Source organism: Mastacembelus armatus, chromosome 24 (assembly GCF_900324485.2).
Source record: "Mastacembelus armatus chromosome 24, fMasArm1.2, whole genome shotgun sequence".
NCBI lineage: Eukaryota > Metazoa > Chordata > Actinopteri > Synbranchiformes > Mastacembelidae > Mastacembelus > Mastacembelus armatus.
This window is the reverse complement of record NC_046656.1, coordinates 12,187,904-12,215,757: the sequence shown is the minus strand read 5'-3', so window position 1 is coordinate 12,215,757 and position 27,854 is coordinate 12,187,904. Positions and strand designations below refer to the sequence as shown.

At 41.4% G+C, this 27,854-nt stretch overlaps 2 protein-coding genes across 3 annotated transcripts in view; both read right to left on the bottom strand.

Moving 5' to 3' along the window:
- Nucleotides 1-258: 258 nt before the first annotated feature.
- On the bottom strand, nt 259-6,683 carry LOC113137645 (serine/threonine-protein kinase Sgk1). 2 transcript variants are annotated; one of them, XM_026319458.1, is made up of 10 exons: nt 6,547-6,683; nt 4,455-4,530; nt 4,183-4,258; nt 3,846-4,034; nt 3,619-3,750; nt 2,575-2,811; nt 2,385-2,480; nt 2,023-2,178; nt 1,832-1,921; nt 259-1,638 (listed from the first exon to the last, which is right to left on the bottom strand). In XM_026319458.1, exons 1-10 carry the CDS (start codon nt 6,572-6,574, stop codon nt 1,471-1,473), a joined length of 1,248 nt encoding a protein of 415 aa, XP_026175243.1. In that variant the 5' UTR covers nt 6,575-6,683; the 3' UTR covers nt 259-1,470. The 2 variants fall into 2 exon arrangements, with proteins under 2 accessions (XP_026175243.1, XP_026175242.1); XM_026319457.2 differs by lacking the exon at nt 6,547-6,683 and adding an exon at nt 4,636-4,987.
- A 7,762-nt stretch (nt 6,684-14,445) lies between these two features.
- LOC113137561 (uncharacterized) overlaps nt 14,446-27,854 on the bottom strand; it is a 16,418-nt gene continuing 3,009 nt past the window's right edge. Inside the window, exons 3-6 of the mRNA XM_026319291.1 lie at nt 25,224-25,463; nt 15,540-15,755; nt 15,135-15,146; nt 14,446-14,547 (exon numbers count right to left, since the gene is read on the bottom strand). Of these exons, the coding sequence (XP_026175076.1) occupies nt 14,446-14,547; nt 15,135-15,146; nt 15,540-15,755; nt 25,224-25,463 (570 nt within the window). The remainder of the gene's footprint in view (nt 14,548-15,134; nt 15,147-15,539; nt 15,756-25,223; nt 25,464-27,854) is intronic.

Here is a 27,854-nt window from a genome sequence, read left to right as displayed (position 1 = left end):
GTTTGTACGCTCTCCTGATGTCTGAGTGGGTTTTCTCCAGGTACACAGGCTTCCTCCCAAAGTCAAAGTGGTGGTATAAGGGGCACAAATAATGACTGAATTCAGAGCCAGTTTGTAAGGTGTAATAAAGTTAAGCTTTTATTGCAAACCAAAAATGGTCACATAAATCTTAAACAATTTTACAATTTACAGTACATTTAACATGAATTGTTACATATACATACTTAAGCATACCTTTAGTTTTTTTTTTTGTTCAACATAATTAAAATTAGTACACATAACTCCAAATATACAAACAAACTTAAATACCATCAAACTACATTACAGCAATATTAAAATGGAATGTTCAGTATCTATGCTGCCAGCCTGTCTGCAGGCTGCCATTACATTATTGTGGGACAAATGGAAGACCATGAGGGGGACGCAGTTGGCAAGCACAACTACACGAACACCTCTGAACACATCAGTCGTCCTCACCTAGCAGCAGTGCGCTCTTTTTCTCTCTCTCTCTCAGCATTACTATTATTGTTTTATGTGCAAATGAAGATAATGAAACATCGTTTGAGTTCCTGCGTCTCGCTTGTTAAAGATAGAATAGGTGCATCAACTTAGTGCTACATCGTTCCCCTCTGGTGGTAACAAAAACAGCTCCCCCAAACCTGCAGTCAGGTGTGTAGCAGGTGAAACAGTAACACTGAGGTTCCCACAGACAAACCCCAAAAATGTGTGTTATGATGGAGAGAAAAAAAAATAAAGGCACCTTTGAGAGAAATAAAATGTCCCCCTCTGTAACATTCAGCTTCAAATGGCTCCCTTTTTAAACAGAAAAAGAAAATGAGAAGAAACTAAAGCACCAAAATTAATGTCATCTCTAAGGTACTCATTCAGACTCAGCAGGTGGTTCCTCATAGATGGTAGACAGAGTCTCAGAAGGGTGAAAATGTTTGCTACATAGATGAAGATCCTTTTTGGGGCTGGTACAGTACAGTCCAGCCTTCCTCTTTTGAGAAAAGGTGGAAGTTGGCATGTGTATGTGTGTGTGTGTGTGTGTGCTTGTCAGTTGTGGCTTCGGGGTCAATGGGTGCTTTAGAGCTGCCTGAGCTATGTGCAAAGGACCTCCACTATCAGGTTAAAGATTGATTACTGAAGTCTGATGAGCGATCTTGGTTTGTGACCCCTGAAGAATTTGTGCGTTGGTAGATCAGGGTAAGATGGTGGATTACAAACCCTATGAGTCCTTTTATGGCAGATGTCCTCTTGTTGCAAGGCTTCTTCAGTGCATTCAGGAGCTGGAGAGATTATGGCAAGTTCACGTGTATGATGCAGAGTTGTTGCAGGGGTTTGGTTTGGAAATATCCATCATCCCGATTGGGAAATGTAGCGTGAGGTCAAGATGCAAGTTCATGGACATGCTGTAGTTCATGTCCTGTAAGTCTAAATTGGTGTCCATTAAGTGCCTGTGTTTAAACCCTATAGGTAAGAGTCCATTGATGGGGCATAGGAGAAGCCCACGAAGGCCTCAGCAGCCTCTTTGATGCTGGCTGTGACAAGTGCACTGTCTGGGGAACAGCCAATGGAGCTGGGCACTGGCTCATCTGTGAACTCTGGATCAAAATGCCGCAGGTCGTTGGGTCCCGTCTGAGGGGAGGAGAAATGGAAGCAGAGAGGAGGAAAAGTTAGGGATCAGTCAGGCTATAGAATACCTAGCCATAATTGATCAAGTTATGTGACTGAAACAAGAGAGCAAGTGTGGGAACTTTTTCTATTTTACTGTAGAAACTCATATATCTGGCATAATCAGCACTTATTGAACTATTAAAAAGAAACGTACTACGTTGGGGTTGAAGGGAGGGGTTATCTTCTTGGCATTGAGATCATCCCAGTTGATGGGGGAGAAGAATATGTGGTTCTTAATTTCAATCTAAAAAGAGACACAAATAATTAAATTATGTAATTTAACACACATAAAATATGAATAAACCATAAAGGTACACGCATAGAATCACATAATCAAACACTTACAAAGTCATCTGTGCAGCCCAGCCTCTTGGTCCGATCCTTCTGCAGCAGCCCCTCCAGCAGGTGTCTGGCTGCATTGGAAATGTTGGGCTTCAGCTGCAGCGGTTTGTTCAGGATGTTGTCGTACATTTCTGCTGTATTACGGCTGTAGAATGGAGGCTGGGGAAGGCCAAAAAGAATTGATTAGCATCTTGGCAACATGTGACAAAAACCAATTGTATCATTTTAATTCAAGCACAAACAAATGAGATAAAAATAGGATGATTAACTTTCTATTTATAAAGGATACTGTGTATTTGTGAAATTTAAAGAGCATACTGAGGGTGAAGTGTATCTTAAAAAGATGCAACATGAATATTACTCACCAGGCCATAGAGCATCTCATAGAGAACAGCTCCTAAACACCACCAGTCTACTGTCCTGTCATATGGCTGCTTGTGCAGCACCTCGGGAGCTAAATACTGCAGACAGAAAAAGACGAGTTACAGAAAACTCAGAGCACTCTGGAAAAACTGAAACAATGGAGGTCTGAATTCCTGGAGATTTCATCCTTACCTCTGGCGTACCGCAGAAGGTTGACGTGGTCCCATTGGGCTCAATGTTCTCCTTGCACAGGCCAAAATCTGTGAGGATGATGTGTCCCTGGGAGTCCAACAGGATGTTTTCTGGCTTCAGGTCTCTGTAGACAATGTTGAGGGAGTGGAGGTATCCCAGGGCGCTGGCGATCTCTGCTGCGTAGAACCTGGCTCTGGGCTCGAGGAAGCAGCGCTCTCTCTGTAGGTGGTAGAACAACTGGAACAAAGAGAAAACAATGGGGAAAAAAAACAAACATTATTTTCAACAAATGCAGATACGTGACAGTTTGTGAAAAAAAAAACCTAAAATATCTTGAGTATATCACAGATTCTCTGCAATAAATCTTAAATTACCATCATGGGACAGATGTAGGAAATTAATATCTGTAAGATCACCCAAAACAACAAAAAAATAAAAGACAACTACAGAGACAGAAAGGAAATAGAGGCAGGAAGGCAACAGCTTAAAAAGTTTGACAAAGCCAGACAGATTAAATGAAGGCCAAAGGGGTAGTGAGAGACCAGAGAGATGGAGGGGAAAAGGAGGGGAAGAAAAGAGAAAGGGAAGAAGGAGAGTGAATGCATCCTGTTTCCAGATGAGGCCAATATTTAATCACCACTGTCTATGCTCATCTAACAATTGCAGGAAAGTAGCACAATTAGTCATGCATCGAGTCTGAATGGCGCTGCTAATTTTGGCCCCCCGAGTCTCTCCCACTGTCCCTACCCACCCCCATGATTTCCTGAGAGGTGTTTCCTTTAGAGAAAGAAAGAGAAAAAACTACGGCTTTTATTCTGCTTCTCATGACAGGATATCCCCCCTGTCTGTCTGGGTTTCTTGCTCATTCTGTCACTCCTCCAAAAACTTTCAGAATTTTACAGCTTCTTCTTTCAGAATCTATTTGAGCTTCCCTTCCTTATCCATTCAGCTCCTTCTTTAAATAGCGCCACTTCTCCCTTCTCCCCTATCATCTCTCCTTCATATCCTTTTTCTTTTCTGTCAGCAGTTCAGTCAGTAACTTACCTCTCCACCATTGATGTAGTCCAAGATGAAGTACAGTTTGTCTGCTGTTTGGAAAGAATAGTGCAGGCCCACCAAGAAAGGGTGCTTGACATTCTTCAGTAGCACATTCCTCTCTGACATGATGTGTTTCTCCTGAGGAATGAAAAGAGCAGGGGTTGGAGAGGTTGACGAGGCGACACCTTTGAGCAGGTTAATCCAGTTGAATGCCTGTGTGCATGTAAATTTACCTCCTTCTTCTTCAGGATGGCCTTCTTCTGTAAGACTTTGACTGCGTAAAACTGGTCATCTGCACGGTGGCGTGCAAGCAGGACCTTGCCGAAACTGCCCTTGCCGATCACCTTGAGGAAGTGAAAGTCGCTGGGTTTGGCCGAAGGGTTGGAGGACGGTCCGAGGTTGATCTGCTGGGATGGACTGGGCTGTGGGCGGGTTGGTGAGCAAGAGAGGAAGGGATGAAGACTTTAGAGTCATAATACCAAAATGTATTTCAAACACACCAACAGGCATCACGCTACTGCACCGCTGCATGTGTAAATACAACTCACTTTTTAACTCAAATATACTTACAGGAGGAGAAGGGTTTGTGTTCATGAGCTCAGCATCCTGGGGAGGACTTAAGCTCAGAATAGACTGAACTTCAGGGCTGGAAAAAAAGAGAAGAGAAACAAGTTAGTTCATCTGATGACAAATGGACAAAAATTGTTGTTTTAAAAATGTGATTCAGCTGATCTGGGAGTCATGTTAAGTTTCAAAATATGCAGAGGAGAAATGACAGCCCTTTCCCAGTGTTTTGTCCACTAATGACTGCAAAACAGAAAAATGAGTCAGATGTTACTCACTGCTTGCAGGCGTAGGAGTTTGTGGCAAGCCTCTGAATGAAGTCGTTCAGACCCATCCTCCTCTGTTTCATGAAAGCTGCAGCACATAAAGGAAAACAGAAAAACAGATTAAAATATGGAAATAAAAAGTTAAAAAAAAAAAGTTTTCCATCTATTAAAATATCCAGTTATTATCCCATACCGGTAACTAAAGCCACGAGTCGTGTAGATTTCGAATAAGTCAGCACAGGCTTCTCTGTTTCTGTTTTGATCGTCATGATTTTGAGTTAAGCAGCAGCTCTGCACGCATCAACTGCCCAAAGCTAAAATGCGACTTTGTTGTGTTTGACTCTTGTTTTATAACAGGTCAGTATGAGGGAGGAGCTGCGCCACAGACGCACACCTCCCGGTGGGCGTCATCCCATGTAAACATTTCGTTCTAGGACTTTGAGTAGACCTGTCCTGTTCTCGACCATTGAGCGACTGTTGCGCTCCCGGCGCGTCATGGCCACACCCCGAGATCTGCTTGCGTCAGAAACTGGAAAAATAAAGGGAAAAGTCCTTTACTGGCCCTCAGTGAAAGGCCGGTTTGTGCTGTCTGCATATATCTTTGTGCAATACCCTGGCAACCTTGCTTAACATCCCAAGTGTCACAAAGTCTGAAACTGTCACCAAGGCAGCACATTTGCAGTTCACACAAAGATCCAAAGCCAAATCCTATACACTAATGACATCCAGATGTGGAGGAACATATGTTGTCCCTTAAAGTTTCAGGAGTGCAGAAACACTGCAGATTGTACAAATGTGCGCCTGTGAAGAAAAAGTGCTCCAGTTCGTGAGATTCGGGTATGTTCCCTTAGGTCGTGCGTATTTTTGTCACACTGTATCCACATGCTCTCAGGCAAACCCCCTGAGTCTGCAACTAAGTCCTGTACGAGTCATTTGATAGCCTCTTAACTAGGCCTATCAGCTTTACTGTTTGGCTGCTTCTCCATTAAAACGGCTGAGGGTGACGCAGGCTCCCTCGGTGCACAAAAGACAAGAGGGAGAGCCCAAGCTCATGGGGCCAGATGCCAAGAAAAGCCACTGGTTGTGGAAAATTACAGACTGGGAATCTCTGTAGAGGCTATTTTACATACATCTCACATTCACAATTTACAGACTTGTCTACTGGTTGGTCTTCATGGCCATCCAAAACACTGAGTATGACATAATTATAGGCTATTATGATTTTTGTGCGCTAACAAGCTTAATAACTAGACCGGGCTCAGATGGCCAGTGTTACGTAAGGTACCTGGTCCGCGTATTATCTACACTCCTCAGTGGAATGAAGGTATGTAAGACGATATCACTTATGTGGGCCAAATCCATTTAAAGAGGGATAAGTAAAGGTGCGTAAAAACGGAATAACAAAGACACATTAAAATGCCTATAGGAATAGACGCTGCGCTATTTTTGACTATTTAAGACTTAGTGGGGAAATAGTGGGATAAATGTACTGAAGCGAACAGCTTTACAATACGATGCAGTGTATGGGGACAGAGTGTACCTATATACACCGCGTCTTACATCACGCGTAAAAGTCACAAATGGTCGGTCCCAGTCGAATAACCTACATCTAAACACACACACACACACACACACACACACACACACACACACACACACACACACACCCCAGATTCCCTTTTCAGATCTGTAAGAGTTCTCACTGTGACTCCCTGCAGCGACAGCGGTCAAAAAGTTGAAAAAGAGAGTTGCCAAGGTTTCCCTGGCACTTCAAACAGACCCCTCTTTCAGCCAGACATTTCCACAGATAACGGCACCATAAATCCAGGTCACGGGATTATGGGGTGAATGGAGCGCCCCCCAAGTATGTCTGCCAATGTTGTCTTCCCAACCACACAGACACAGAAAGTAGGTTAAGAGCTTGCGCTTTACCCTCACCGAAGAAACCATAAATATCACAACATGCCGGTAACCGCAAGAATGTCATCAAGTCTCACAGTAAAATCAGTACTAGCCCACAGATCCCTGCGCGCATTTTACTGGAATATTATAAAGACATGTTTCGATTGGACGTTGCGTTTGAATGAATATGCAGGTTACTTACACGTCAAAGCGGTCGTTTTGTCTTTCATAAGGATGCTTTAGTTCACGAATCACAACCAGGAGAGAGACTTTAGGCTCCCAGACTTGGAGGTAGTCGAACTACACCGTTAAACCTCTCCTTGGAGAGTTTCATCAAGCAGATTTTTTTTTTTTCTTTTTCTGGGGCGGAGACGTCCCGCCTCTATTTCCTTCCACCCTACAGTCTTATGTATCATGCATGGTTGCATGAGTTTTCCTCAGGGCTGGGGTGGATGGTACCTTCAAAAGCACCTCATAGTTCCGAGTCCAGCCACTGAAAATACCGTCCTAACATTTATTACAAATTAACAAAAGCGACAAGTATTAATTTTGTTATTATGAAACACATGCCTGTTTGAGCTAAATATTGTATCTATGTAAACCAAACCGAGGTGCTTTAACTGCAGATTGTTTAAGCGCACAACACTATGGAAGCTGCATTATCAACATATCACTATCTCCAAGCTGATGATTCCTTTGTATTACACTTCAACATCTCATTATTAAAAATTCCTAGTTTCTTCTTCACTATATGCATCTCCCCCAGCTACAGCCATTCAGCTCAGGCCTTTCACCCACTTGGCTGGGAACTAAAAAGTAACCCCCGGACTTGGAAATTCACTGAGTTCACATTAATTCAAAGTTGGCAGCATATTAATTAACTCTATTTCTTGATGAATTACTCTCCCAGCTATGCTGTGCATGTGTGTACACCCAAGTATTTTCATAGAATAATGTGGGTTTTTTTTTTCTTTTGTGAGCGAGGAGAGAGGAGAGAATTAACAAAAGGAAACAGAGATGAGGGACACAATGATGAAGTCAAGCAGACAACTTTGAAATCTGAAACAGACAAAGGATGAAAAGAGATGAGATGAAGGGGGATCATGGAGGATGAAAGAGAGCTGCTGCATGTGCACACACACACACACACACACACGCACACACACACACACACACACACACACACACACACACACACACATACACTAACCAGTATACAGTACACTGAACTTTTAAAGGAAGTCAACTGATTCATTTTAAAGTCAGCTTTTTATTATTATGTTTTATTATCCCTTTTATTATCACTTATTTTTTGTGATTTGGTAAGCAGTGTTGATCGGCTCCAGCAGATCCACGTGACCCTAATTAGGAATAAGCGGGTATAGATAATGAATGAATGAATGAATGGTTACCAGTTTTGGTTAATTATGATGGAAGAATTGTAATTTTTTATGGATGAACAAACTTAATCTTCAAAAACAAAGTTTTCAGCTGTAGCATTTTTAGGCTTTTACTTAGGGAAGCATCAGTGGAAGCAGTGGTCTCATTTTTAGGAATGCCTTGATCACTCTCACACACTTGCACCCTGGAAGCTGCCAAGCTGAACAGCACAACCACACTTTAAATCCACTGAGTCACTTTTCACTTTCCCTGTCCTCATTTATCGTGCTGGTCTGGGTTCAGAATCTTTAGATCACAGATTTAAAAGGTGAGCCATAGGACTAGTGTGTGAAAACATATATTTTTATGTGACAGCCATGTATCCTGAGTGTAACCATTATTAGACCGTGGAAATGCAGAGCCGAAGACAATCTGTGAATACTCATCCACAAATTATAGAGTATCAGGAACATGGCTTTGTGTATGTGTGAGAGAGTGTGTATTCTTCCTTTCCTGAACCCCGGCCTCGCACAGAGAAAGTCAAAGCGTGGGTGCATGTGTGACTCTGCAGTTTTTAAAATATAGTCTCAACTTTTTTACTGTCGTTTCTGTTTCTTCCTTTAACTCAAGTCAAATGCATTATTAATCTGCCTCCTACAGCCACCTGATGCACACACACTCAGACATACACACACATAACTCAGAGCTGGAAGGCAAAACAAACCTGCAGGGAGTCTGACAGCACACATGCACACACATAAGCTGGAGGGCAAAACAGATATGCAGAGAGACTGACAGCATTTGCAGACACATATGCATACTCTAAACCAGAGAGCAAGGACACATCAGGTGCCTCCCAGATTCCATGAAGGTGTCCAACGCGTGCCTCTTTCACTGCAGCACCAACAACTTAGCACAGTTTGTTAGAATAAGACATTTCTCCTTGAGACAGCACAGGTTGCAGTGCTTCATCCTTCAACTGGCATTTAATCTACAATACCTCACTACCATCACCGCAGTAGCAGTCTACGTGGGACACAAACTTCTCTCGACATCTCTGATCAGCACTTGAAAGCATCACGAGCCAAACAAGTGAAACGTTGCACATCACATATTGCTTTCTCAAAGGACAGTAGCAAGAGCATAAGGGAAGCATGAGGTAGCAACGAATTGGGCTGACCTTGAAAACTTGGTAGATTTTTAGCATAGAGACTTGTCCTAGAAGAAAAAAAATATATAATACTTTTGCATTGCGGAAGATTGAAAGGGGAGATGAAGAAGACATTACATTACCTGCGCTACCGTGCAAGCACTGTTCTTATCTGTGGCCATAGCCCAGAGTTGAATGAAATGAGAGAGAGGCGTTAAGAGAATATCAGGAGACCGGAAGTAGAAGAGAGAGGGGGAGCAATACTAACAAAAGGTCCACTCAGTGATTTTCCTATCTGGCCCTCGTTCCCTTTTGGATCTGCAGGCTGTTCGAGGCTCGGGCCCTGAACAAGAGGAGGCTCCACAATACACAGGCTGTGTGTTTACCGCCTTTGTGTGTGTGTGTGTGTGAGACACACTGTTAGGTTGCATAACCCAGTAGTGGCATTGTCATCGGTGCCAAAGCTACCACTGACTCACCGCCACATACACACACACCCTCTAGCTGCCATTTCATTAAAGGACAGGAAGGGGTTCACTGCAGTGCCAGAGGGTTTGAGGTGCAGGATATTAGAGTTGTAGTAAAAACACATACAAACACACACACACACACACACACAAACACACAAATACCCTCAATCCACCCACCTACAGTGTAACCACACATACACAAAGACCTGCACATGCCCATATTCAAGCTGTCTCCGGCAGATGACATCCATCCATTAAATCTGTTCATCGCTTTCATTCTCCCATCCCTCCATCTTGCAATGTCCGCTGTCCGTGCAGGGGATGATGAGGATGTTTGTGGCCACTGTTGATCTCGGGATGAATGTGAATGAGCCTCAGTGGTAAGGAACCAAATGACACTGTTACATAAATGCCTCGGGTATTCAGAGGGGACAGCTAGGCTTTTATTTTGTCACTGCTGCACTGTCAGTATGCGTGTGTGTGTGTTTTTTTTTTTTTTTTTGGTGGCCAACGGGGTAACTACTTGGTTAGATCGGCCCTCAAAATGTGTCCTACTTTTTCATACAGTAATCTGTGTAGATACACAGATAACTACTTCCCGGTTTGACATGTTAAATTCTTGAGCTTGCATGAGCCTGTTTGATAGGGGCATCTGCTGCTCTGTGTGTGTGTGTGTGTGTGTGTGTGTGTGTGTGTGTGTGTGTGTGTGTGTGTGCGTTTTTATGAGAGTGTTTGGCAACATATTATTTTGTAGGTCGCAGAGTTTTGTTAGAATTTCCTAGAAATGACCTGGTACATAACTATTAATTATAAACTCATAGTAAAAATAGAGACGGAGCTCAGCAGGTACACTTCTAGTTAATTCATTCAAATTAAATGGCCTAATATATCACTACAGGTCACAACAGGTCATGCAAAAATGTCATTATTCTCTAAGCATACACATATGGAGAATAAATAATTAACATATGGCTGCTCGACACAACACAATTAATTCACAATTTAGATTCATTTACTTATGAATAAATGCTGAAATGCTGTTCTGCCCAGACAACACCGCATAGGAAGTTGAGGGAAATGTTCGGCTGTTTCCCTGTTTAGCTCTGAAGGTAATCTGACACAGGTGAGTGTTGTGTCATAACAGGTGGGTGAAAAGAAAAATAACAGCCTCAGAAAAGGATTTGATCATATCATGTTATGTCACTGAGAACAAAAGAGTAATCTTTGAATACACACACGCAGTATCATGTTTCCATCACTTAAGGGGACAGGATATTCATTTCCTGAAGACTAACCGTAGCCTTAACCCTACACTTAATCTTAATCTAGGCTTTAACCTAACCTTAAAGTGAGATATCACTCTAAAATTGAATGATTTATGTTTTGACTCACATTTTTTCCCCGCAAAAGACATTAAGTCCCCAAAATGTAACTGTGTAAACAGTTTTACACCCCCACAACATGAGTATTAACAGCCCACAAATCTGAGCTTAGTAATCACACATCACATAAACCCGTGGGCAATGGAGAAAGAAAAGCACTACAAGTGCTGCAAATGCTGATTAACTGCATTGCAGCAAGTTGATGAACATACTAATGTGGTTTAATAATATCCTCAGCAGATGCTTTGTTACATAAGACAACTTTATACTTTTTCTAAAAAAAAACCAAAACACACATGATTTGCTGTTTGCACTGCTGGAAAATTAGATGGTCAAACTCAACTCCCTATAATTATTTTTACAGGATCTGTCCTCGTCTCACTGTTACTCTGAACTCCTCTTTATATCACACAAATTGCTGTGTCGTTGTAATGAGTCTGATATGTGACACTTTTCTACATATAAGTGCTCTTAAAGTCACTAATTGCCTAACTTGGAACAACAGGGTGTAGCAGCATCACGGCCGAGGACACAGGAACAGCTTGTCACCAGCTCGGCTAATTACTTGGATTTCTCTACATACACTAAAAACTCCCGTAATTACCAGGCAGACTACTCCCAGTGAAAAACATTTTCACCACAGTATGGTTCACATTTCTTTCGTAGAGGTGCAGGTCCATAAAAATCTGCTACATTCCTGTTTTCAGTCTCCAGTATTTTTCATATTTTATATTTCTTTATGATTAGACATTATCTATCCATCATCCATCCATCCATCTTCTATACCCACTTATTCCTAACCAGGGTCACAGTGATCTGCTGGAGCCTATCCCAGCTCTCTTTGGGTGAAAGGCAGGGGTACAACCTGGACAGGTCACCAGTCCATCACAGGGCCACATAGAGACAAACAACCTCACACACTCACACTCACTCCTATGGGCAATTTAGAGTCACCAATCAACCTGACATACATGTTTTTGGACTGTGGGAGGAAACCAGAGTACCTGGAGTAAAATGATTAGACATTATACATCTATGCAAACATACATATAAACATATGACTACTTTTACATGAGAGAAGAACCTGAATATTTACTCCATCACCTCTAACAACAATGTTCACAACTATGCAAAAAAAAAAAGACTTGTCAGAAGAGCTTGTTTTTGGTTCCTGATAATAATAAAAGAAAAATAAAATGGGGAATAGATCGGCTCTGTGCCAAACGTGACACATGTGCAAATGTGGCCTTTGGATTGCACAGTGTTTGTGCACAAATAATGTGCGTGATGGAAAATTAAATTGCAGTTACAGTTATGATGGCCATAAACTTATTCTGGACTCTCACCCAGTGGCACACATGTAAGCAACAAGCACACAAACATAAAGTATACACATATTTCGGCTGCAGTAAAGTCGTAAACAGAAAGGTCACAGTGCCATGTGGATGATGATCAGTCCCGTGTCTTGTGTCTCTAACTACTGTTTTTGCCAGTTTCCACAAAACAGTAATCTTGGTTTATGGACAACAGTTATTACTCTGGCAGTTTAGAGGTTGGATTAGAGGGCCAAGTGAGGTAACATTATGAAGTGTGTGTGTGTGTGTGTTTGTGTGTGTGTGCAGGTTAAATCGCTTGGTCCAACAGCAAGAAAACAACAAACAAGAAAAACTGACAGAAAATGAATGGTGGAAGATCATTTTGGATTGATGGTGAAAATAAACTGAAGTGCAGATAATAATGAGAAATGCCCTGGGACTGAGGAGCGAGGGGGTGGAGAAAGATAACAGAGGTATGAGAATTGAGTGCACCAGAGTTATAGTTCTTTAAAGAAGGAGAGAGCGGAGGAAGTGGAAGAATACAAAACAACAAGCTTAGTTGGTGGTGACTTACTGTTGTCGCCAGGGCAACAGTAGCTGTCTGGGTCTGACTCATTGTGGTAATAGAGGTCCATCGCCTGGAGGGGAAATATGGCATTATTTAGTAAAAACGGTTCAAGCATTCAAACAACAAAGACAAGCAAATGAAAAGTTGGACATGCTTGTATTACAGCCTGGTGATCTACAGTTTCCTGAGGTAGTGTTCAAGTCCAAACTACAGAATACATATTGAGTTAAGACAACTTGCTCTAAACAAAACACTCATGAAACTTATAACTTTGCAGTCATGTTGACAATTCGAGCTTCAGATTGTGCATCCATGGATATCACAGAAATACATGTAATATAGATGGAAACTGAGAACAGAGGGAACACATTGTGTTGGTTGTCATTATGCCACCCTACAAATCCAGTTTGGGAAATTTTCTTGTTTGAATCCAGTTGAATGGAAAGAAAAAGAGAAAACACAGAGAAACACAAGAGAAAGCAGAGAAAACACATGCTAATCTAATTTATATTTGATTTTTCTTTTAATGTCCATCTAACCATTGACATCTTCTGGTGAATTATGAAATAGATTTAAAGGGTTTCTTGTTAAGCATTGAAACCACTAATCTAAGCTGCTTTTCTTTTAGCCCTTGAGAACTTTTGATGTACAGTGACAACATGAGCTGTGATCTTTCTGAACAGCAGCACCTTAAATCAGTGTTTCTCCAAATCAAAACACTGGTTTCTGACCCAGACTGGTTCATGCACCAGTTTCAGTATGTTTCTCACGTGAAGTGTTTTAATGAGGCTGGGTTTCCAGGGTGAGACTGCATTAAATCACTTGAGGCCCTGTGCTGAAAGTGGTGAGAAAACTCTGCTCTGTAACATGATTGTGCTTTAGTGAGATTGAACACCAGTTTGAAATTGATCCTTCTCAGCTAGAGCCAAGGGTTAAACAGGACATCTGCTTCAATCCTTGTAAAATGATTACATGTTTTTTTTTTTTATGTAAAATTTTAATCTGGAAACTTTAGATGTTAAATAAATGGAAGGGAAAATATAATATTTCTCTCCTTTTTTCTGAACTAGAAGTAAATGGAAATGCATATGGAAAGTACAAGTATTTCAGAACCACACTTTACTAAAGTACTGGATTGAATGTATGTACTTTCTACCAATGCATTTTTGTGTATTTGTGTGAGAACTGATCTTTGATCCACTCTATATAAATATGGTAACAGGGTAACTGGCAGCTGTCACAGGACTGGCAGTGTGTGCATCTCAGGGCATTCCCATGAAACTGCACTGTCATGTCAGATATTAGTTTTTCATCAGTCAGTCAGACTTTTCCAAGCATCTCTATTAAATACAGTATTAGCCTAGTTTGCTATTCCATGCTGCAGCCCTGAGCACTTATCACTGCTCTCAACATTCTCCCATGGGTGTTTCCTGAGAAAGAGAGAGTGTCTGAATAAGTTGTTTCAGTCTCATCAGTTTGTTTATTCATTCAGAAGTGCTGCTTTTAACAATCTGCCCATCATGTTGGCCATTTGATCTTCATATAGCTGACAGTAGCCTAGTCTTTCCTCTTGGATGCACACACATGCATATTTCTAGATGTTCATATGATCTGATACTGTCAACATCTCTCCACAGTCAACACCCATCTTATAGTCATGCCCTTTTGCCCTTTTTCCTTGAACCTGCCTGACTTCTGTCATGTTTCCTCTTTCACTTCAGGCTTTTTGTTGATTCAGTGCTCTGATGAAATTGTTTCCATTGTGATGTTGAATCTTGTGTTTCTGTTTGTTAATACTTCAATGCTGATTTAAAATTTTTTTTCCAAAAGGTTGTTCAGGAGAAGTAGAGCCGAGGACAGGCAGAAGGAGGAATAGTTTTTGTCTTTGTAATGGTCGAGAAGAGGTAGAGGTTCATATGACTTGACTCTGAGTCATACTGTGAGATAAAACACATGTAACAGTAAAAAGGATGGAAATGTTTTGTTTTTCCCATCAAAGAAAAGAGAAGTGAGAACTAACAGCTGTTTTTTTGTTGATATCCACATATTCTGACAAAAACATAGAAACATAAAAACACGTTCAGCGATTTCGATTTGCATTGCCATGGAAAAATCATTTGTGGTAAACTATTATACTGTTCTGATATAAGGACATATTTTATCAGACTAGTTTTTGGTAGTTTTGTTTGGTGTTGTAACAAAAAGGCAAATGATGGTGAAAATCTATTAAAACGGAAAGTTGTTCAGTACACAGCCATGACAGGTCCTAAACTCTATAGCAACTTCATGACAATTATAAGTGCTGCTACAAAGGCGTAGGTCATGTTGAATACCAATTAGTACTATTGGTCAGCAATAAAAGTAAATGTGGAAGTCAGCACTTTGTACTGCAGTGAACAGGGCCAAGAGCACGGGGCAAAAATGTAGTTGCCTCAGAGAAGAAAAAAAAAAAAAAAAAATTATGTATAGAGCAGCATTCTCTGAAATCATGGCAACACATGCTCCACAAAAAGGTACCACTCACCATGATCACAACCTGAATATAACAGTAAGCAATGAACACACATAGAGCTGTCTATGGTGTTTTCTGATAATAACCAAGTTACTTCAAACTTAAAATCCCATGACACATTTTCCTTTAACAAGTATTTGCATTAGTTGGTGTGTATATAATTACCATTTTATTGTATGATAAGGAATTGCTTACTGTACATAATCCAAAAAAGAGAAAACATTTTTTTTTCCATTGTATGTTGCTATCATCTGTTGTATAAACTAACAAAGTCATTAACAATCTATAATTTCTCTGGGGATTTCCTGAACACCCACCAAATACACCTGGAAGTCCCCAGTACAGTCTGCTGTAATAAATATTAATTAACATTCGGTATCTGTTTTGCTTAATTAACTGTAAACAAAATGAACTTGCCTGTGTGCGTTGGCGTGGCTGCCAGGTATCCTCCAGAGTGTAGCTGATGTAGGGCCCGCTGCAGATGGAGCACTCCAGCATGACCGGACTGGCCAGGAGGGGCGAGGACTGGATGCCCCAAGTCTGACAGCTGCCCAGGTGGACATCCGACTCTACTTCCTTCTGCTTGCCTGTACTGTCGTTATGATGCCGAGCCAGCATCTTCCACTTCCTGACCTGGAAGAATAACATAAATCATGTTTTGCTAATTAAGTATAAAGCAAACAAATGCCTCAATATCCCATAGAAAGGGTCAGGGACTTTTTATTTTGCATAACAAAGCCAAGATGTTGGAGCACATATTAGTCATTTAATATTATCTTCAGTGCAGTAACATGTGGAAAGAGTTATAGCCACTGATGGACTAATCCAACCAAACTAAAGGAAAGAAATACACTAATTTTGGAGCATACTTATATAACAGTCATTACAAGCTTACAAAGGTCAAATGTCACATAAAGCAACAATAAAGACCTGCTAACAGCTAGTGTTAGCAGCATCGATATGTGACTCACATTTGAACAGATCTGCACCGCACAGAAGGCAGTGAGTGAGTCAGTCTCAGCATTAGCAGTAATCTCCTCTTGTGTGACAAACTCTCTGCAGGACAATTTTACAGACTCCTCTCAATCATCATTTAGCATGTGTGACTAGCACTGACAGAACACATATCACGTGAAACCCAAATACCCTTAAAAATCACACACAGACACACACTGAAGAGAGACTGGGTATGAAAGAGATATATAAGATACATGGACAGTGGAAGGTAAGGTCAAGGTGCATATAGTTCTTGAGGAAATGGAACTACATAGATGGATGTGTCAGTGACCCAGGATGGCTGTTATATAAGGTAAATGGTGTACTTGGAACACAGAGCGGACAGGTTCAGTGACCGCAGCCATTTCAAATTGGTCTTATCAAGGTCTCTATCAGTAGCTGCTGCTGCTCAGCCAGCCCTCTACGTTGCCACATCTTAGCATGGGGAAATGTGTGTTTGAGATAGTGTATAGTCCAATCTTAAAAAAAAAAAAATCCCTGTGTGTGTGTGCTTCCATGACTATAATAATGCCTCAGTGCTGGGAAGGAAAGAATGGATCCAAGCAATTACTGAGGATGTCAAACACAATGTGATAAGATTCTGTCATAATAATATGTGTCTATGTGTCTATGTGTGTGTGTGTGTGTGTGTGTGTGTGTGTGTGTGTGTGTGTGTGTGTGTGTGTGTGTGTGTGTGTGTACATTGTACTATTCACACTGTGGAAACCACACCCTGCACACACACTCACACTGTGGGGTCTTGAGCTTCCTTATGCTATTCCCCACCATGTAAATGATTGAATTGGTTATGACTTGATTGGTGATGACTTGGTTTAGGTTAGTGTGATGGTGAGGGTGAGGGTTAGACAAGTAGTGGTTATGGCTAAGGTTAGTCACCAGTAAATGAATGCAAGTCAATGTAAAGTCCCCAAGAGGAATGAAAAGACATTTGTGCGTGTAAGTGTGTGTAAGTGTTTGTGTGCGTGTGTAAGGACTTTACCTGTGTCTACTGCGGAAATTAAATTGTCACATGTTGTAACAGAAGCATTAAGCCAAAGAAATCGAATAGAATTAAATTAAATCAATTCATCAAATCAATGGCATAGTTGCAAACCAACTAATTTGATGGTCTCAAAAAAAAAAACAGATAAAAATATTATTGAGCTTCTCTAACTGGTAGTTACAGCTGCAGTATTGCATTATTATTATTGTGTTATTTCATAAATCCCATAAGAGCTATGCCTCTGACCAGGCCAGTGTTGCTGCCTATGGCCCTTTGAGTAACCCCCTTTGAGTCTTGTGCTCATCCCTTCCTCCACTAGCTCCCCTCTGTGTATACACAGAATGAAATAGAATGAGGGCGAAAGGTGAGAGAGCATCAGTGGGAGGGAATCATAAAGTAGAAGAAGGGAATGAAGGGCAATCAGAGATATGGCAACAAAGAGAAGACAAAAGACAAACAAAGGGACGGTCTTACATATGCCATCCTATTCACCATCACAGATAAGACTTGCTCATTAACACCAAGGTCACTTCTCTTTCTTCTCCATTTCTTTTTCCTACTTGTGTTCCTAGACTGCAGCTACAGATCTTAAAATGTGTGAGGGAGTCCAGAAAGTCAGACCCAAATGCGTATAGAAACAAGGAACGATGATTCAGGCAGTCGAAATGGAATACAAATGCCTAGTGTACAGTAACTCCCATGGGGGAGAATAACCCTGGGAAATACTGTTCAGAGCCAACAACAGAGTGGGGTAAGCGTCAACATGAAAAACGAGAACAAGTATCAGAGAAACAAGTCAGCAGGAAGGAGAGGATGGTAATGTTATTGTTAAACAGGGAACTGGGCCTCCGGGTAAGTTTTAGATAGTGACCCTAAGTTACTTTGAGACCATTTTCATCTTTTGGGATCAGAAAAGATGCAAAGGATATATTATTCATGGTCCTCCATTCTGCCTAAAGTATATTTCTGCAACTCTTTTTGGGAAATTACAAAGCTGCCTTCTCTCTGGCTTTCCTTGCTATTGTTTTCTGCCACATTTCTGGAACCAGAGGAGAATATACCTATGTGGCACTGAGCCTATTTATTCACTACAGGGGCTATTATGAGATTTGTTTCATTCTCCTTTGTTTTGCCATTAAGCTTCACCTCCTGTCTCACTGAGATAGTCATAACAACCCAAACATTTCACACTGCATGAGCACAGTTTGACTAAATTGGCCAAAGGTGAAAACATTGGATCACTGACTTTAAAAACACTGCAAAATATATTCACAGACATGGCTCATCCTGTTTTAGAGGTTTGAGGTTAACACGATTTGACTTTCTAATTTAGCAAAAGTTACATGATGGAACCCATCTCTTGCATAATAGGATTAGATCTTAATTTCACAGATATTTGTGAACGACCTTCAAGATAAACGAGTGTCTCTAAAGCCTGGCTAGCGGCTCTGTGAGGCTGCACTTAGACACGGCAAGTTAATGTGCTCTGACAATGCAAACATGCTGATATTTCTAAGGTGATAAAAATCGTTAAAGAACAACCACAGAAACTTGTTGTTGTGCAGTAACATGACTAAACATACCGTCCACAGGGAAGCACATGAGGCCAACCCTACACTCGGTTGTCAAGGGTGTGCCATAAGCCCAAAAACCTCAATGCACAAAGCTGTTTCAACCCAGCTCAGTATGTGAATGGGAGAAAAAAAGTTAAGACTGCAAAGTCAGGATGCTGCTGAGCCTCTGTGGCACAGCACTTTTGGCATAAGCTCTTGAACATCATGATGGAAGATGGGATTAGCTGGGTTCTCAGGGTAGATTAGAACAACAATAATTCCCAAATTCCCTCACAATAAAACTCAGAAGGGAGGGTGCTCCCCTTTGTCTAGTGGGCCAAGGTTAACAGAGAGAAAGAGGGAGGCAGAGAAGTGGATATTGATGCCTCACAATCTCTTTTTTTACATTTCACCACATGGCATGAAGTCATATATGCCCGTGCATCTCTGTACATCAGGATGGTTTGCAGTATCACAAACAACCTGCTTTACTTTTCCTTCCTTGGCTCCCCTCTAACTTGCTATAGCTGCGGCTGGAAACACTACAAAGCTTATTCACACATCTTGCTGTATCATGACAAATCCAGGAAACTGCAGCCAAGGTGTGATTTTGCTTCCTCTTTGCTTATTTATCTCATCCTTGTGCATTGGCAGACACTCAGAGAGTCTGTATAATGCAAAAAGAACAGAGGCACGCTTCCATTTTACGGTGTATATACAGTATACATCTACTGTGAGCAAAGAAGACAGATCTCGCAAGAAAAACAATTCCAAGTTTATTACTCTAACCACATTTTTCCATTGCCAGAGCACTTGGCTTAGGAACAAAAGAATAGCAAAGGATTAGCAGTTTTCCATTGCTAAGTGTATGCTAAACAGTGGTAGCTTAGAACTGCTTTCCAGTCCCTGGGAGAGGTCCTTCAAATACTTTTTAAATATGTTTAAATCACAGGGGAGAAAAATATGATTCAGTGAAAGGAGGGCAATGGATAATGGCAGGAAAATATCAAAGTTGCCTGGAGGGCGAGCTGGCGACCAGCCAAACTGATACAAGCTGGCTTCATACCAGCACTAAGATGGCACCTCACCAGGTTCATTACTAAGAGCAGAATTTGAAAGACTTGGGTTCTGCCTGGCATTTACATGGAGTGACTGCTTTTTTTAACAAGGAGAAAGGAAAGTTTTGAGTCAATTATGTGAAATGTTCTGAAGAGTACAAAGAGAAGTTTGGAGTCAGACACATTTCTGTCTGGTGCTCAGAGGCCTACAGTAAGCAAGACAAGCCAATAACTTGGATTTTTACTCCCAGTGCTCTCAGTTTAATTCTTTGTATCAAATATAGTTGGATCTTATGGATTGTTCCTCTTAATTTCCTCTCTTTCCTGGTCCTGGCTAAGAAGTGTATTGACAGCAATGCAATTCAGCGCAAATGCAAATAAAACCAGGTCTGGAGAGACATGTGGAGATGCACCAGGGCAACAAAGTTCACCAGTACACCTACTGAAACTAGAATTAGTGCAATCTGGTTTAATAACCATGTAATAAATCTTTTATGCTAAGACTGTTTTAAAGAGTGATTTTGTGGACTGCAGTTTCTGGTGCTGCATTATACCCAAATGAGTGTCTAAAGTTTGTGGGTCAGTTCATAAATTACAAATTAAGATTTCCATCAAGTGAGCAGCTGCATGGGAGATGTCTGCAGTCCAAAGTTTGCATCTTTGCCTCAAAAATTCATTTGACTGACAGGAAAAGATCACTAGGAAAGTGGTGTGATCTTTGAATTTGACACACGAGTCATTAACCATTAGCTCGATGAAGAAGTGAACTGCCTGAGATCAGCCGCTTCTCAGAAAAGGCACTTCTCAGATAAGATGACGTCAAGAACCCAAGTCTGAAGTGCAAAGTCCAACAGAAATAGAAATCCTGCAGTGCATTACAGAGAAAGAGCCAAGCACCATAAAAGTGAGAAATCTTCAATCTAAGAAGATGATGTCAATAGCCAATATGTAGGCCAAAGGTGAGGGCATTTCTGCTTCTGATGTCCCCCATTAGCAGTCGCCAAACAGAGCTTTGGCCTACAGGAGCTCATCACTACTGAGGGGAGAACAAGATAACTGGATTTGCCAATGGCCGTCTCCCTCTGTTTTGTCTCTTTGGAAAGCGAGACAGTATGATGCCCCCTTAATCATGAGACAGCTGGCGAGCAACTGATCGTCTTAGCGGGCCGTTTTGGACTACCAGGACAAAGGTACATCACAGTTAGAGCTTAAGTTCCAGGTGACACTGACAAAACATTAACACGCTTATCTCACAAATTAGGTTGCACGTTTTTTGTATCCAGGACAATTTCTAAAGAATTTAAATGCAGTCTTTCACCCTCTATGTTGTGCCACTCCTTTCAGATGAGATCTAATCAATAGTCAACATCACACAGGCTGCGTGGGAGTAGATAAAAATCACTGTTCTCTTTTGGACACGCTTGGCTTCTCTCGTCTGCTTGGATTTTTTTTCCAATCCCTGTGTTCCCTTCCTCACTCCATAACCTCCATCATTCCTCCTCTCTCTCTCTCTCTCTCTCTCTCTCTCTCTCTCTCTCTCTCCCTGTCTCTCTCTTTCTTTCCCCTGCATGAATATGTTTTTTGACAGTAAGCACAAATGGGACCATTGCAGGACAGCCCTTTCTAGGTAAAGTTGCTGTTTAAACTATACGGAGTACAAGAATACAATGACTGATTAATAACATCACCTGATTCATACTCAGAACAGGCCATAAGGAAATGGGCTAATACTAGTAAACAGCTTTGGTAATAGCTATGAGCTTACATAATAAGTTATATAAAAATAATACACTAAAAACAAATGGAAATTCAATTACTGTACAGTACTGTGTCACCATTCTAGGTACTAAAAATACACAGGGGCTGCTGTTTCTGGTTTTTTTTTTTGACCCTGAAAATAGTTCTTTATGATCTCTACTGGGTTCTTTACGGACCTGTTGTCCTGGGCTGTACTATGAACCTCAGACCAATCAGACGCCTGATACAGTAAGCAACCTAACGGTAACATTGTTAATGTTTTTACCCCTCGATTGCAGCAATTGGTGTCAAAATTCGTACTTTTGCTACAACTACTTTATTTGAGCCTCAGATTCCATCATGAATAAAACACTTAGAAATCATAGAAAAACTATATCCTCTTCCTACATTTGATAAGGCTCTGGATGGTCAATATAAAGCTTGTTTCAACCCTTGTCCTTGCCAGCGTGCACTGGTAAGCTGAAATTAATCCCGAAGTCAGGGACAAGACATCTTTCATAAATCGTCAGGGGTTTCATAACAGCACGGAAGAGACACTGAACTGCTTTTGTCCTTTGGCACTCAGGGGGAAGATGATGTTTGCAGCTTTTAGGTTTGCGACAGCCATGAAGGGGAGCATAATCCTGTATTAGGAGGGGGAAAGCTAATACCTCTTCTAGGTAGAGAGGAAACATAGATTAGTAAGAAAAGCTAGTGACTAAGTGGCACTGGCCCAGACCGGAAGAAGAGATGCAGTGGCAGCATTGTTTACAAAATATTCACACTGCAAGTGATGCTGGAGTTCTTGTAAAACGTATGACAAAAGAGATAACATGCAAGGACATTGAGCAGTCAGCAAAAGGTCATGTTCTTTTCATTTCTGATTAACTCTTCATCAAGAACAGTACAGGCTTGATGTAAAAGATTAGTGGAAGAGGCTGCATTAGCTTTGTATACTATGCACACACACACGTGTGTGTATAGTATCTGACAAGTCTGCTGATTTGTACAGAGGAAAGTGCAGTATGTCCTGATCAGGAGGATTTTTGCTGCGTGCTTTTGATTTCTGGTCATGCTCAGGCAACGGGCCAGATCCTCTGACCTCATCTCCTCTATCTTCTAATAAAGCTTCTTCTCATCTCTTTCTCGCTATCACTGCTGTTTCCTGTGTTTATGTCTCTCCCATCAGCCCTGCCAATCCTTCATTTTTCCTCTCCAGTCATTAATGTTCACCCTTTGTTAATTCAAATTTCTTCTTAACACTATCCTGTATTGTCCCTGTAAAGATTGCCACATGCCACAAATACAGGTGTCATAAATTTAGTACACTGCATTTATAACGCCATGAAATTTGGCCCATATTTAGCTTTGGCTCTGACAGACTTATTGAAAGTAGCACCACGGTCATGGCTCTGCAAAGGGTTGGGTCAAGGCTAAACTAAGCTACCTGCATTTTTAATAGTGCTGATGCTTTTTAATTAGAAAAAAAGGTGCTATGATGCATTTTTAATGAGGAGGAGAATGTGGAGGTGGGCTATCTGTCAGGGACGACTCTTTTAGAAAAAGAGCACTTACATGAGTAAGAGAGCAGATAAAGGTCTGCATATTCATTTAAATATTGAAGAAATTATATTGTATTTATTCTGTGCTGCTCTGGGCTTAGTGAAAACTTTAATTCCAGTTGAGCTTTTCTGCAACAACATTTGCTGCCAAACACAGAAGAACAATTTCAAAGCTTCAGTTCTCAATGACTGTAATACAGAAAAGCTACAGTGAGCAGGACAAACGTTAAGGACGCTTAAGGCAAAATAACATGTTTCTCTTACTACTAAAAATAAAGAGCATAGTATCAAACCACAACAAATATCCCTGGAGCTTTCGCTTTCCCTGTAATCACTGTCTGTGCTTTTTCATCTCCACCTCCTCTAAAACGTGAGAGCAGCCTTTTGGTATCATCAACCCACTTTCTTAAGTCCAAGTCTGATACACATGCTAGACAGCGACTGGCACAGTTCGCTCATTTGCATCTGAGTCAGGCCGTGGGTGACCTCCTGGAGAACCGAGCAGCGTGTTTGGCTTGTGAAGGGAATGTTTCTGTTAGTGTTTCATATGTGGAGCACCATGCTTTGGCAGACCAGCTTTGAGGGCCTAAGCTGCAGAGCATTGTGTGTCCAGATATGGTACAGTATATTGGGAACACTGCAAAACATGATGTCTGTGTGCTGAATTTTGTCATAAAGTATTTGGCAGTGCCGACAAAGTCAAACACAGGGAGAGTGCAATCTTTGGCCATGCTTAGGTTTTGCTGGATAGTATGTTGTAAGTTAAGTGCAATCAAACATTTATCTAACCTTGGATGACAAAACCACACATAAGATATGAACAGCTACTGAAGGTCAACTGTATTTAACTCAACACTGACTTCACACACGTTCTGATATTTTGCAGCAAAACGTGACATGACTCACTGCTGCACCCCCTTTCCTCTTTAACTCTTTAGCCTGCTCATACAACACCCACTTATTCTACACACACGCACACACACACACCAGTTACCCCACTGACACTTTAGTGACAAATCTGTCGGCTGGGAGGGAAAGAGGTGGAAGTGATAGAGAGATATGGTGACACAGAACAGCCAAGAAGAAAACCAGTGCAAAACAGAATGGAAAATAAAAACTAGGGGGTCACAGGAAAAGAATGAAGCAATGGACAAGTAGATGATCCTGTTTTATATTCTTAAACACCTCAACATTGTTTCTCAGTGCAGACACTCTCATGTAAACACATGCTGCACAGTGTGGCTCTGTCTTGCTGGGATGATGATGAGTCATTCTCTCCTGCCACTGGAGTGGAAAAAGCACACACACACGCACACACGGACACACACGGACACGCACACACACCAGTGGGGAACCAATTGATGGGTATGGTGATTGATAGGAGTGGAATTGCTATTATGATTGCAGTTGCATAACCAAGGACAACCTGGACACCTGCAGGAGCATTAGTGTGAATGGACTGGTGTGTGGGTGTGTGGGTGTGTGTTTGAGCTCAGCATGTGTTGACAGTTGCATATTTTGTGCTCCAAATTTTCATATAATGAAAGAAAATGTAAAAAAAAAAAAAAAAAAAGCCTCCAGTCTTCGGTGGCCTCAGAATTTATGTTATGGCACAGCACTTGTAGCACAACTTAAATGGGGGAGAACAAAGAAAAACAGAACATCAATAATCTTGTAAATACCTAATTTGCTTCTTTGACTTCAATGAACACTAATAGGCAAAGAAAGGGAGCTCTGTGAAATGAGTTAAGTCTTGTTACGGAGTGTGTTAGTGACTACACTTCCACCTGCAGGCCAGAGAGGGAGATTTGTGGTGAGACCATCGGGAGATAAGTGGGATGGCCTCCCCCCTATGTATGACATACATTACAAAATAGTTTATAATTCCTTTTGGACTCCTAAATATATCTCTAAGGTTCCATCAATGTAGAAAAAGCTCATTGAACATGATAAAAATGATGGTCAGAGTAAAAAAATGAGACACAAATTGTATTGAATTGTAATGATCCTTTAAATAAAGCCAGTGTGTTTTTCTCACTGCCTACAGCTGTGTGTGAGGGAGGTGACAAATGATTCTCAGAGGTGCAAGCTGTTGATTGGGGCTTAATGATTGGATAGTGGGACATGACACAAACACATTTTCAAGTCTTCACACATTGGCTTTCACGATCTGTATTTGTTTTTCCCTTTACCTTGCAGCTCTTGCTTTTTTCATGGGCACTGGTTTGCCCGCTGGCAGGGCACGGTGAGCATGGCTCCTGGTGGTAATACTGGCCTCCCTGCAGGCCAGCATAATGACAGCAGCCGTAAGGCGAGGGCAAGTGTGTGTACCACAGCTCCTCAGACAGAGGACACTTTGGACACTGGTAGAGGAGCCCTTTCCCCTGGGCTTTCTCCACGCTCACTTTGGGGTTTCGCATCCATCTTCGTACCTGAGCGGGAAAGAGGTGTTCATATTAGTAGTTTGTAGAAAGATTTCTGTGCTTTACTTTGATTCTCTTTTTATTATTCACATGTATCTCTGAGTGCTCATATACACACACTGTCAAACCTGCCAGTTACGACCGTGGCTCAGAGAAAGAAGATTTTATTATTTATTTCTGATTATATGTTCAGTTCTAGTGGGACAGAGACATAGCAGTGCACTTTGAAGGGGCACATATTGCATCTCTGCTTTGCCACACTGGAACACATGAATCAGGATACACACACACACAATGACACACAATACATACACATGTCGCGTGTTGCTCTTGTGACATGATATGATGCAGAATGAGAGTAAAATTTATCTTAAGTTTAAAGCGAGATCAGTTCCTCCAGTACAGTACAGTTATCAGTATGCCATACATTATGCTGTTATTCTAAAGGAGCACAAATAAAACCTTATACATTGTTGTCATTAACAGACACTCACATTATGCAACCATCTGGTACAAACAGTGAGTAACATGCTGTGTTTAATGGTGTTATTTCACCAACACAGACACACGTTGGTGCATGCCAGCAGTCTGTATACTGCACAAACATCATTCCTGCAGTGACTAACACTTCCCAAAGAGCACTGTCACTACCTGTAAATCCCAGTGTGTGTGTGTGTGTGTGTGTGTGTGTGTGTGTGTGTGTGTGTTTGGGGAAACATGGAGGAGAAATTGTGAAAGTGCAGAGGAAAGAGAAAGAAGAACACAGGGGAAGAGAGAGGGACAGAAACGGAGAAGGGCAATATTTTCATGAGAAACCCTTGAAACCTTGTCCTGCTGCGTGAGTCAAACATTTAGCAAACACACACAATGGGGCAGTAGCCTGTGTTACTGAGCAGCACACAGACAGCTGTGACACACACATAAACACATACTAAGAAAGAATGGCTTAGTTGAAGGGTAGCCAGACAACATGTCGAGGCATGTGGGTCTGAAGGAAAACAGACTTGGAAAAATACTCCAGCGGGTCAATGCAAAAACAAACCAGCTACTGTGCGAGTCGCACAGAAATCCAATGACAGACAACTAAAATAAAAATACTACTATGCAGGTGTCTTCACATAGAAGATGTTCACATATGACTGACGTTATATCCAATTAGATGACTTTTTTCTTTGTTCTTTGCATTGAGAGTCAAAGCAGAGGGATAGATGCTTTGGCATTATCTCTTAGTTCAAACAGTGTCCTGTCATATCTCTTGTTTACTATGTCACGCTGACAATGAAACTGATTACAGGTGTCATCTAAAGCTTCACATTTATTCACCTGAGGCTTCAAAACAGAAAGTGTGCAGTGCTCACTGCAGCAACAATTAGTTTTCTTTCTTTAAGTCCTCTTTCAAATTCATCCATCCATCCATCATCTATACCCACTTGTTCTTTAACCAGGGACACAGGGATCTGCTGGAGCCTATCCCAGCTCTCTTTGGGTGGAAGGCAGGGATCACAGGGCCACATAGAGACACATAGAGACAAACAACCTCACACACTCACACTCACTCCTATGGACAATTTAGAGTCACCAATCAACCTGACATACATGTTTTTGGACTGTGGGAGGAAACCAGAGTATCTGGAGAAAACCCACACAAGCACAGGGAGAACATGTAAACTCCACACAGAAAGGCTGGGTTGCAAACCCAGGACCTTCTCGCTGTGAGGCAACAGTGCTAACCACTCATCCACCATGCTGCCCACTTTCTAATTTGTTGAAGAGTTATTTAGTCATTTTATTATGAGTTGGTGATTTCATTTATGAAGGACTACATCATGCTTAGGGTACAACATGTTCACTGTTCCCTTTTTATTTCCAGTTCTGCATCTGTGTACCTACTCATCAGACCTGATCTCAGTCCCAAATCCTAGACAAAAACAAACACAGTCATTGATTTTATATATTTTACATCATTTCCCAGACTCACTTGTATGGTGCAGAATCCTGTCTGGACTCATGCTCTCTCAATTATGTGATTAGGTTTACTTAGGCACAAACAGAGACACAAATAAACCCTGAACAGCAGCAGGCATTAATTCTGTTTTGGGGCTGTGTGCTGATGAATATCTGGAAGGTTCTGCTTTTTGAGTGGAGTGTAGGTGGAGGGTGGAGTGTGAATTTATCCAAAAACATGCAATGAAGCAAAAACTGCTAAAGACTTAACCAATAGGTAGATAGATAGATACTCTTATAATTACTGGTTAGTAACACAATTTTTTTTTTAAAATCCCGTGGGAGACTCATTGCAGCAGAATGTGCCTGTGGGAGTGCGTGTGTGTTTGTGTGTGGGTGTTAACACAACACAATCTGCCCGTATTCACCAGGCGAATCATCAGTGATCCACACCAT

Coding starts and splice junctions, on each gene's coding strand:
- LOC113137645 (XM_026319457.2), bottom strand. CDS start 4,711: ATGACGATCAAAACAGAAACAGAGAAGCCTGTGCTGACTTATTCGAAA. Junction 4,531..4,635: donor ACTCGTGGCTTTAGTTACCG/GTATGGGATAAT, acceptor TATGTGCTGCAG/CTTTCATGAAACAGAGGAGG. Junction 2,481..2,574: donor CCTTCTGCGGTACGCCAGAG/GTAAGGATGAAA, acceptor TTCTGTCTGCAG/TATTTAGCTCCCGAGGTGCT.